Source organism: Ursus maritimus, unplaced genomic scaffold, assembly GCF_017311325.1.
Source record: "Ursus maritimus isolate PB19 unplaced genomic scaffold, ASM1731132v1 scaffold_9, whole genome shotgun sequence".
NCBI lineage: Eukaryota > Metazoa > Chordata > Mammalia > Carnivora > Ursidae > Ursus > Ursus maritimus.
In genome coordinates, this window is record NW_024427107.1 from 44,775,608 (window position 1) to 44,787,881 (window position 12,274).

The window sequence follows — 12,274 nt, forward strand, 5'->3', positions numbered from 1 at the left end:
ATCTTAAAAAGAAGTAACTTGAGCAGGTTAACAGGCATGGTTTTCCTTTCATGAGCTTGTGTACTTTATGCTGGTCGGGTACTTAAATCTCCTCTCACTTACTTTATGAGCTATGTGAATATTCCAATCTTTAAAAATACACAAATCTTGGGACACACATATTTTACCACATATTTGTGGTAGCAGATTTTCTAAAGGAAATAGGAATGGAGGGAAAGAAAGGAGGAATTGGCTGGAGTTCTATAAGTTAGAAACAAAAATGATAATCATGGAGAGTCAAGTATAGTATTTAAATAATTGTATTTTTTGTATATTATCAACAAAATAATAAGTTACTAGTTTCTTATGATCTGTGGAATATGCAAAAATTTTAAAAGATTTATCTATCTATTTTATAGGCAGAGAGAGTGGGGGGGCAGACAGAAAGAATAAATCTCAAGCAGACTTCCTGCTGAGTGCAGAGTCTGAAAGGGACTCAGCGCGGGGCTCAATCCCTGAGCCCAAAACCAGAGCCTGACGCTTAGCCAACTGAGCCACCCAGGCACCCCTGAAAATTTTTTTAATTAAATAGAATAAATCCCAGTATTAGGAAGGTTGGAACCTTGTCAAATATGAATAATGCAAAAGCCTTAAAAGAATATCTAGATTGTTATCTATTTTTAAATATGCTTAGCCGCTAAATAAAATAAAATTAAAGATAAAATAAAATAAATAATAAAATACCCTTAGCTTCATGCCCTGATCTCTTACCTGTGCCTCTCTGAACACATAGGGTCCTAACTCCTTCCTGTGTTCAATAATCTTCTGGGCTTGCTCTATTGGAACGTCAATTTGTAAAGCTGGTGGAATGCTAGAATTAATGAAGCAGTTGATAATAGTCATGATCTTCTTGTGAATGATGGACTCATCACAATGAGAATGGCACAAGTCCTGAACAAGGAGGAAAGATAGAACAATATATGATTAATGCATTCCTAGAATACTTTATAAAATTGTGCCAATATGTCTTCAGTAATATATACTCTTTAACTTCATGTCAAGAGGGCACTAGAACATGTGAAGGCTATTTTAAAAAATCGTATCTTCTATTTCTCTTGGGTTTGAAGAACCTAACACTTTGATGCATATACCTTACATAAATACCTGTTTCACTTAATCTTGAGTACTTCTACTCCTAGGCAAAGGAACAGCTTCAATGTCTACTTTTTTTAAGATCACTGATTAATCAAAGATTGTTCTGAATTGTGGAAATTGTGAAAAAGAACCCAGATCTCAATTTCTTTCATATTACCACTATCGCTGCTGGGGGTGGGGGTGGGGGGCAACATAACTTAGTGGTTAAGGCATGAGCTTTAGCAACAGAATGCCTTGGCTCAAATTCCAGCTCTACCACTTAATTAGCTACATGATGTTAGGAGCTTCTTACTCCTTCTGTGCCTTAGCTTCTTCATCTGTAAAATGGCAAGAGTAACAGCTTTGACTTACAGGATTCTTCTGAAGAATAAATTCAATGCTAAGTGAAAAGAGTTAAAACAGTACCTGGCAGATAGTAAACATTTAGTAAGAGTAAGCCATATAAAAGCGAGCTCAGTAAGATTTCACCATACTAGGTAGAATGCTTTCCACCTAGCAAACTCTCTCAAGACCCAATTCAAATGTTATCTCTGCTGAGACTTCCTGGACCTACAACCCTCTCTGCATCATTCCCTCCTCCACGCCAAAACTACACCTAGTTAGAACATGGATCATAATCAACACTATTTCATGATATTTGTTTTCATGGGTGTCTCCCTCCTTGAGGGAGGGCAACGTGTTGTATTCACGTTTTTATTCCTACGATCTAGCATAATGGCTGGCACAATAGGTACTTAATAAATGCTAATTGAATGAACAAATTCCCTCCTATAGCATGATTTTTACTAGTTACCTAGAATTATATGTCCTCCATTCTATATAGCCCAGACAAGATATTTAAATGAAGACCAAGGGCAGCCTTGAAGGAAAAAGGGTCATAGAACTAAGGGTTGACTTTGAAGGAGTGGGTTTTTGTTTGTTTGTTTGTTTGTTTTTTATTCGACAGAGATAGAGATAGCCAGCAAGAGAGGGAACACTAGCAGGGAGAGTGGGCGAGAAAGAAGCAGGCTCATAGCAGAAGAGCCTGATGTGGGGCTCGATCCCATAACGCCGGGATTGGGATCACGCCCTGAGCCGAAGGCAGACGCTTAACCGCTGTGCCACCCAGGCGCCCCCTGAAGGAGTGGGGTTTTTTAATGCTTTTTGTGCAAGGTTTATTGCATTACCTCCTGTCCTAGTGGGATTGGGCTTATTCATATTGATAGTAGCTTAGAAATAATTCTGCCCACTCGTAATAACTGCCTATTCTGGAAAATGGACTCTACCTCTGTTCCTAATTCTTCAAAAAAATTTTTTAATATTGCTTACCTTGTGAGAGATTTTGAAAAGTTTTATCTCAAAACGTTTTTTTCTGAGAAAATTTCTAAGGTGAGAATAGTACAAAAATTGTTCATAACAGAAAAGGGTAGAAAACAGTTTCCTGGTCAGTTGGAGAAAGTTTGGAAATCGGTTTTATTGAGCAATTACTCACTATATAGAATATGAATGCTGCAGAATATTAGCATTGCCTAATTCATACTTAGAGTATAGACAAATTGAAAGTATTACCCTCTTAAATTCCAGTTTTATTTTGATTCTCTACCTTTATAATGGGATAAAATAGGCTGCTTGCCCAGAAATAAATCTGCTCTCTGTGGGAGCATGAAGTCTGGATGCTACTCTTAGGTATTTCTAGACAACATTCCCATATTCAAGTCCAGATTATAATACCTAGGAAGTCCTTTCCTTTCTTCAATGCAAAGATGCAATATGGTTTCAATAAACACTTAAACCTAAAAATAAACTGCCTTTGCACCTAACCACTCATTCTTTCACTTACTTGTTTTGTTAAAAATTTGGCCATTCTTTCTAATAGAAAAGCTCCTCTCATCTCTGTTGGTTTATTTATCTATAATAGTCTATCTTTGATTACCATTGCTGGCAATATAGTTGGGAGGAATTCTGGTAAAGAGGTCTTGGTTAAAGTACTGAACATGGATGTCTTCAGGAAAAAATGTGTATGGTACATTTATAGAGAAGTGACTTGCAAATATGTAGTTAAAACTCTTTTCAGAAAGGTTCTCATTAAATCATAATATATGTGAATATGTTGAAAAATCTAATTCTATCATTTCACGGCTCACTCTTAGTCTTCACTGTGTAATATGTATCTAACTTAGGACAATAAACACCTCAATATTTACATATTGGTATGAAGATGACAAAATTGGGATATCTTATACAAATCTTGTCTATAAAGATACAGTTAAGAATCTGATGTGTTAATGTATTTCTTCCACCAAAAAAGGTGTTTTTTCTCCAGCTTCCAATATAATACCTTATATTTTTGTACTTCTTGCCAAAAGAGTACACCATTTTCCAATAAATCTCCTTTTAGAGCCACAAACCGTTGAAATTGTCTTGCAGTAATTGGATTCAATAATGCTTTACGAAAAGCAATGATTTCACAAGATGAAGATATCCACTTACTCTCCACAGGCTGTCCAAAGCAGAGAATACAGAAAATTAGCTGTGTTCTAAGAAGTAGTACTAAAATCATTTATTAGGCTAAAAATTACCAACTTCAACCTCCTTTACTTTGGGCTGTTGAAATTTAAGGCATAGATACAACAGAATTTGGCAACTTTTACCTCTCTGTTCTTCTCTCTTTTGTCTCCTTTCTATTTTTAGGTATCATTTTTTGAAGAGGTAGAGAGAAAAAAAAATGATTGGATGATTCAGAACATATAACTACATTGTTTAAGAAAGTTAAGAATCATTACGGTTTGGGACTATGGTGAAAAACCACATTTTAGTGCATTGCGTGAGTTCTGTGCCTAAGTAGAAAAATGAAATCATAATGTTATGATTACATAGTTATGTTATTATTATGTATTTTATAACTACATATATATATGTATCACATTATGTATTAAATGTAACTCTCCTGCCTTTTAAAAAGTAAGAGCACTAGAACATTTAAGATATTTTTTTAAAATCTTAAATTACCAGTTAATCCTGTTAATTTAAACAGGAAATTTGCTGTGGAGCTTCTAAGTAGAAAAAAAAAAAGCATGTTTTTAGGTGAGATATCTTTATATTATTTTAATAAAAACTGTTATTAACACTTCATAGCAAGAAGAAAAATCACTAATACATTATTTTTAATAATAAACTTCTTCTGACTGAGGCTTTACATAACAAAAAAGCCAGAAGGACCCATGATGTTTCAGTAATGCTTACAGGTATTAGTTTGTATCTTCACAGTTTTGAAATATAAGATGTCTACTTTTTAAATTTTGACCATTTTAGATCACATATCCATCCCTCCTTAGCCTCTCAGATTAAAAAACATAAGACATAGATTTTACTGAATTTACTGAATAGAAATTTTTTTACCAGATAAATTTTATTGAAGTTCCCCAAATCTGAGTTTAGTCTACAATCATGCAAAGAAGCACCATTCCAAAGGCAATGTTTTAAATAAATTTAGGAATTATAGTAACAATCAGTCAAAACACATGATAAATATCCATTACTGACAATGCATAAAATAAAGTTCTTGAAACAAATCATATGCGACTATCCATGTAAGTGTTTAAAAGAGTTACATAAAAAGCACTACAGGAACACGAAAGGAGTAACTCATTCTGCCCGGAGGAGTAAAAGCTTTGCAGAAGGGCCTGGAGGATGACATCTGAATTGGAAACTGAAAAGTGAAGCCAACACCAGTCTAGGTGAATAGCAGGACCTTAACCCAGATAAAGTGATTAGATGCCTAACCCTGTTTTACTGAGGCACATGTCGTGTTCTCTGGTCAAAAAGTTAAAACCTCACCATATGTTCCATATTAAAATTACAGCCCTATAAATAGGAACAATTATGTATTAGACTTGGATGTTTATTTAAAACCCACTCAGCAAATAATGTTTTAAGACCGGTTTCTTTAGATACTAAAACTTAGTAATTTAACTAAATAGAAAATAACATAATATATAATGCACAGTAATATGAAATATAAGCCCATCCTTCTTAGCATTTCAACAAAAAAAAATGCAGAAGAAGACAAACATAAGAATGGTTTATTTCCTTTCAAAAGGAAAATACAGAAAAAGAGCATCCTAACAGATACGTATAATCCTCTAATAGTCAAATAAAATTTTATGTATGTAAGGGGTCACCCAGGTCTAGTTTGACATTCCAGCAAGATCTGTAGAAGGATGAATACATATAAATTTGTAGGCTCAAAAAGAAGACTGTGTTTATCATGCTGGTTAAGAAGCAAAATAGGCAATTTCTAGTAAGGTATCCTATTGTAGTGGTTTAAATAATTGCCAAAATGATAGTTTTTAATTCTTTTAAAGCCAAAATGTAATTCTCCGTGGAGTATATAATGCAAGATAATTTAACTTGCTCATTCTGTTGCATACTTATTCTTTTTGTGCAATCCACTCTCAGTAATAAACTACCACATGCTGAAATGAACAGCTTGTCTCAATAAATTCATCGCAAGCAAAATAAATAAAAATGCATATTTAATATCCAATATTTAAAGCACACTTCTAGGGTTTAGCTGGTTGGGAGGGCTTTCAGAAGAAGGCTCTGGCAGAATCACACTCTCCCCCAGATTCCATCAGCCAATTAAAGAGTCAGTGGCTTAGAAAGCAGTGTCTACAATGAGGGTCTTTGAACAAGTAGGGGAGGAAAAAAGATAATACTTCGACAGAGTGGAAGTTGCAAGAGGAAGAATATAACAAACACTACTTGCCTTCCAGACCCCGATTTTCCTTTCATGCTTTTGTAACAAGAGCTCTTCGGCTATGTCTCTCATCTGTACCTAAAAGCAAAACCTATTATTTTATCCCAATTTTTCAGAATGTCTACATTTTTTACAACATTTACTAATTTGATAGCTTTTATTTTATTTTTAAAAAATATTTATTTATTTATTTTAGAAAGAGATCGAGCGAGCACAAGTGAGGTGAGGGGCAGAGGGAGAGAGAGAGAGAAAATCCCAAGCAGACTCCATGCTGACCACAGAGCCCGACATGGGGCTCAGTCCCACCATCCTGAGATCACAACCTGAGCCAAAATCAAGAGCTGGCCGCTTAAACAACTGTGCCACCCAGGTGCCCCTAATTTAATAGCTTTTAAAAATGAGGTAAATGTCAGCATGGATAAGAGATAATGCAGCTTAGGAGAGAAAGGTTCAGACTTAGAAATGGAAGCCCTCCCTAGGTGCCTGGGCAAGTCACTCAAATTCTCTGAACAGTTTCCCCATCTGCAAAATGAAGCTAATAATACCTAAGCGTGTTGCCCAAAATGTGGATAATAGTTCACTGTGGGTCCCATGGAAATTGAAGCTGGAGAGATAATTAGGACTTCCCAGATTTTTGTGCTATTTTCTAGCCACAACTAATTTTAGAAGAGCACAGAAGTTATTCAATGCAGGGAGGAAATATAGTGGATATTTCTTGAGGTTATTGCCTATGCACAATATTTTCTCTTGGGAACCATTCGTGCCGAATCTGTGCTATATGAATCTCCCATTCTGTCCACTGCAGATAGATCTAGGCACTGACCTAGAGAAAACAGTACTGGATCACAGCTGCTGCTTTTTGAGAACCACAGCCGGAGAAAAGATCCAGAAACTTCTGCTGGGTTTCCAGGGCTGTCCTAGCCCCTGGCCTTTCTAGAGCTTGGGTGTCTACTCTTCCCCTCAGTGTGTGAGATGTTCCAGCACCATTTTATAATAAATTCTCTCCTTTCTCTTTTGTCTTTGGCTGAAGTTTGCCGGAATCAGTTTATGTTATTGGCCACCCAAAGAACACTGAGTCAGTCAGGAAACGACTATAAATTACAATAAAGTTATTGTGGTCAACATAGTGAGAAAACGTGGTAAATAATATTAGTAAGCCAAAGCCTAAAGAAAGGAAATGAGGAAATCTGAGTTGTCTCAAAGCTTATTTCCAGTAACTTTTTGCCTAAAACAAGTCAGCTCTTCTTCATACTATAAATTCTATTTTCCCAGCTGTATTGTGTTTTCTGTAACTTAAGGTACTCAAAGACTAAGGATATTTCCATATAAGTAAGGCTCAAAGTGTTTGATAAATTGAATACAGAGGGCAGTTTTGTTTTTGTTTTTGTTTTCTTATTCTTCCTGATCAACACTAATGGCATGTGCTCTGCATACTAAAGTCCAAAATTACACCTTTTGTCCCTTTGTGTCATTTTTGTAAAGATCAGGTTTGCCCGTTTTTGGTGTGACAATGAGATTTTAAATTATCGAAGTAACACATGCTTTTTATAGAGTACAAACAAAGCAAAAAACAAACAAAAACAAAAGAACACCCCACCTCACAAAGTAAAAAGTAAAAACCCTCTTACTCCCCAGGAGGCAGATCCTTTTAGACCTTTTTCATAAATACAAATATAGGTAGATAGATAGATGATACATAGATAGATAGATGATAGATAGATAGATAGATAGATAGATAGATAGATAGATAGAAAAAGAAATACATAAATAGATATAGATATAAGAACATGTGGGCTTCAGAGGGGAGGGGGTGGGGACTGGGATTGGCTGGTGATGGGTAGTAAGGAGGGCACGTATTGCATGGTGCTCTGGGTGTTATATGCCACTAATGAATCATTGAACTTTACATCAAAAACCAGGGATGTACTGTATGGTGACTAACATAATATAATAAAAAAATATTATTATAAAGAAAAAAAGAAACTACAAAGAAAAAAAAAGAACATGTGATGGGATTATCTTCTATATACTGTTCTGCATCCTGCTTGTTTCAGTCCAGAAATAATATCTTTCGTATCAGTACATGTGGAAATCTCATTTTTATATTTTAATCTCATTTTATAACCCCATTTTATATGGAAATCTTCATAGTACAGAATTATCATAAAGAATTTAACTATTCCCCCATGTACATCCTTGCCCGTTTATGTGAGGACTTAATAATGATATAAAAAATTACAAGATTAATAAGTAATATTTGAGTGTTTGCTGCGTGCCAGGTACCACACTAAGAAACTACACATACATTCTTTCATTTCATCTTCACAACTATCTTATGGAGCAATTACTCTTATTAACCCCAGTTATTTTTCAAATGAGGAAACTAAGGTTATAAAACTTAACGTTGTAGGGGCGCCTGGCTGGCTCAGTCAAGAAGAGCGTGAGATGCTTGATCTTGGGGTCATGAGTTCGGGGGTGTAGAGATTACTTACAGTTAAAACAAACAAACAAACAAACAAACTTTAAAAACAACAACCACCAAAAACCCTTGAAGTTGTACAGTTAACACATGGCAGGGTTGAGGCGAAACATTGGGAAGACAGACTCCATGCTCTTGACCACTGTGCCATAGAAGGACATCGGCTGGGTCAACAGGTAGACACATTTGATGTTCTAAGAGTTACTGTGGATTGCTACCCACCGATTACACTAACTGATGTACCTTTATCTTTTGACGTGCTGCAAACTGCTCACTTGCTAGAAACAACGGCAACCACACGTTTTCTAGCTTATTGAGGACATGCTTCTGGACTTCAAGTAGAACACATGCATCAAGCTGCTCATGGAGCATCGTTCCCCAGCCTCCACTTAAAGTCATTATCTAAGAAAATACAAAGGAAACAGAAAACTGCGAACTTCTGTTTTAGTGAAGAAACGCTATGAGTTATTACTGTACCCATTCACCCCCAAACCATTTGCCGAGCCTGCGCTAGGTAGCACAACCGTCATTTTCTGAAGGATATCTCCCGGCTATATTGTGGATAGTAAAGACCCATAACTCCCCTAACATCAGACAGACAATTGCAGTTTATGTGATGCTTGTTTTAGATGTCTGATTTCGCTTGTGATATATTTCAGAGAACACAGGAGTGGGATTTTCATTCTGTGTGACCACAAGCAACGCCATTTTTTTCTCCATGGCCTCAGCATCTTCAACTGTAAAGTGAGGGTAATTATTAGTCTATGAGTTCTCTAAGTGCTCTTCCAGGTCTAATATTCTATGAATCTGTGATTCTGGGCAAATTGACTAGTAGGAGAATGCATTTTCTTTTGTGTATGAGGAAAATGGGGCATGAATTAGGAGACAAACTTCACTCAGAAATTTTAAATGGGCACAAACAAATGTTGGGTTGGACTTGGCGGGATGAGGGTGGTGCCAGCAATGCAGGGCTTCCCCCAACAACTTCGAAGAAGAAAACAGAAGCAGCAGGAGTAGAGAGAGACCAGGTTGTACAGAGAACAGTCTCTGACCTGCACAGGTGACACCTTTTACAAAACACAATTTCTTTGTGGCCCAGATCTTCCTTCTGTGTAAGTATCAGCTTCAACAAGCTATGAATGGTTATTTCCTGCTATAAATCATTCTGTTTTCTACCTGTTTCTGTGTATACACCATTCAAAACTTCTGGACCCCTCACTGGAAAAATCGCCTCCTTCTTAGTTCCCCTTTGATTAATAAAATCAATCAAATCCTATGAATAAAATAATTGTTTTGCATAAAAACAGAAGAGAAACTCTCTTAGCCATCCTTTAATAATACTGATTTTTTAATATAAAAAGGGAAGAAAAAAAGAAAAAGAGAAAAGACTGCTTTGCTACTCAAAGAGCAAACTTAGGGGCGCCTGGGTGGCGCAGTCCTTACGCATCTGCCATTGGCTCAGGGCGTGATCCCGGCATTATGGGATCGAGCCCCACATCAGGCTCCTCCACTAGGAGCCTGCTTCTTCCTCTCACACTTCCCCTGCTGTGTTCCCTCTCTCACTGGCTGTCTCTCTGTCAAATAAATAAATAAAATCTTTAAAAAAAAAAAAAAGAGCAAACTTAGCCACCCAACCGAAATTAGAACTAGCAAGATCTATATGGAATGTAATGTGATGTGGATGTCCTTATGTATAAAATAAGTGAACAAAAGATAAAAGTAAAGCCAAAGATGAGGAAGAAAGGTCGCTGGGGAAACTCTTCTAGAGTAAACACAATCATTTGCTATGATCGCAATGGATAACTTTTTCCACTGAATTTGAAATTCTCGGCATGTTCTAGTATGGAGGGTTCACACAGTAGCATGAGATACCACGAAACCTCATCCAATGTAGCACAAGACCAAGAGAAAACAAATGCCTTCCATGTGTTTATTTCATACTTGTGCATTATTGAGATATCCAACACGTTTGCTAATACAGCCCAGATTTGTATCTCAGGGAACTAATGGTAAGGCATTTTGTCAAGGCTGCTTAATTTCAGAATTTCTTCTCCCTCTTATTCCCAAAAACTTGTGCTGATTTAATCCCTGGAAGATCTAGCTTTTTAATTTGGTCTGCCCTACTTACAAACACTTCTGAGTTGTTCTTTAATTTACTGAATTATACTAATCTGAAATTAGTATTTTATAAATGTACACCATTAGGATATGCATCTTTTTAAACTGCCAAAATAAAGATATCAAACACTATACATTTGATCTCCAGGTGGTAATGTGGTACTAGAAAACTTCAAATTAATTATAACACTTAATTCTTTATATTTCAAAAGCATAAAAATTGAGCCGTATTTCCTGTGATAAAAGTGGTACACGAACACTCAGTCACACTGCTGAATTCCAGTCTGATCTTTTTGCCATAAATGATGACACCACATAGTATAATAATGACATACAGTAATAACGACAGTAATACTATAGTAAATAATGACATCATATATCACAGGCACTCATATTTGCTGAATGAGTGGATGACTGGATGAATAAAAGCTATTTTTATTCTACAAATTACTTTTTAAAATAGCAGTTTTTAGTATACTTGAGTGCATTTTAAAGGCATTTAATTTGTAGATACTTGGAAATAACTTAAAAAGAAAGATATCCAAAGTGTCTAACGTAAAAATTAAAAGCAAAAGACAAAAAAGATGATTTTCAGGTTGTTGGCAAAAAGAAATAAATTACTAGTTTTCAACCACAATGACCTCACACCAGTCAGAATGGCTAAAATTAACATATGAGGAAACAACAGATGTTGGCAAGGATGTGGAGAAAGGGGAACACTCTTACACTGTTGGTGGGAATGCAAGCTGGTGCAGCCACTCTGGAAGACAGTATGGAGATTTCTCAAAAAGTGGAAAATAGAGCTATCCTGCGATCCAGCAATTGCACTATAGGTATTTACCCCAAAGGATATAAATATAGTGATCCAAAGGGGCACCTGCACCCCACTGTTTATAGCAGCAATGTCCACAGAGCCAAAGTATGGAAAGAGCCTAGATGTCCATGGACAGGTGAATGGATAAAGAAGATGTGATAAAGAAATACAATGGAATACCACTCAGCCATCAAAAAATGAAATCTTGCCATTTGCAATGATGTGGATGGAACTAGAGAGTATAATGTTAAGTGAAATAAGTCAATCAGAGAAAGACAATTATCATATGATCTCACTTATATGTGGAATCTAAAAAAACAAAACAGAGGATCATAGGGGAAGGGAAGGAAAAATAAAACAAGATGAAACCAGAGAAGGAGACAAACCATAAGAGACACTTAATCATAGGAAACAAACTGAGGGTTGCTGAAGGGGAGGGTGGTAGGGGGATGGGGTAACTGGGTGATGGACATTAAGGAGGGCATGTGATGTAATGAGCACTGGATATTATATAAGACTGATGAATCACTGAACTCAACCTCTGAAACTAATAGTATATGTTAAATAATTGGATTGAATTTTTAAAAATTACTGATTTTCATACTTCAACAAAGAAAATATGTTTACATATTGATACCTGGTCCTGCTGATATAGAGAAGCTGGACTTTGGGGGCCAAAGAAATATTTTTTATTAAGGTATTTGTTTTTAATATATATAGATTTTGCTTCCCTTTGCTTTCGGTCTCCGTAAACTATTCTTCGGAACTGTTCAATGTCTGTCCAGCACATAAGGTCCATACTAAAAGGAAAACAAAAACAAAGTACAGCCCTTTTTATTTTTTTTCTCTGAATTCTACTAAACACCAAACAAGTCATTGTCTTGACTAGTTAGCAGAACTGATTAGATCATGAAACTAATGAGTTCAATAATGTCTCATCCTGGCTAAATATATGTATGAACACAGGAGTACTGGGATCAGAAAATAATCT

General features: G+C 36.0%; 1 protein-coding gene across 1 annotated transcript in view; it reads right to left on the reverse strand.

Moving 5' to 3' along the window:
- Positions 1–12,274, reverse strand: part of RGS22 (regulator of G protein signaling 22) — a 119,697-nt gene that overhangs the window by 9,671 nt on the left and 97,752 nt on the right. Inside the window, exons 20-24 of the mRNA XM_040625597.1 lie at positions 11,921–12,083; positions 8,595–8,753; positions 5,882–5,950; positions 3,452–3,613; positions 751–930 (exon numbers count right to left, since the gene is read on the reverse strand). Of these exons, the coding sequence (XP_040481531.1) occupies positions 751–930; positions 3,452–3,613; positions 5,882–5,950; positions 8,595–8,753; positions 11,921–12,083 (733 nt within the window). The remainder of the gene's footprint in view (positions 1–750; positions 931–3,451; positions 3,614–5,881; positions 5,951–8,594; positions 8,754–11,920; positions 12,084–12,274) is intronic.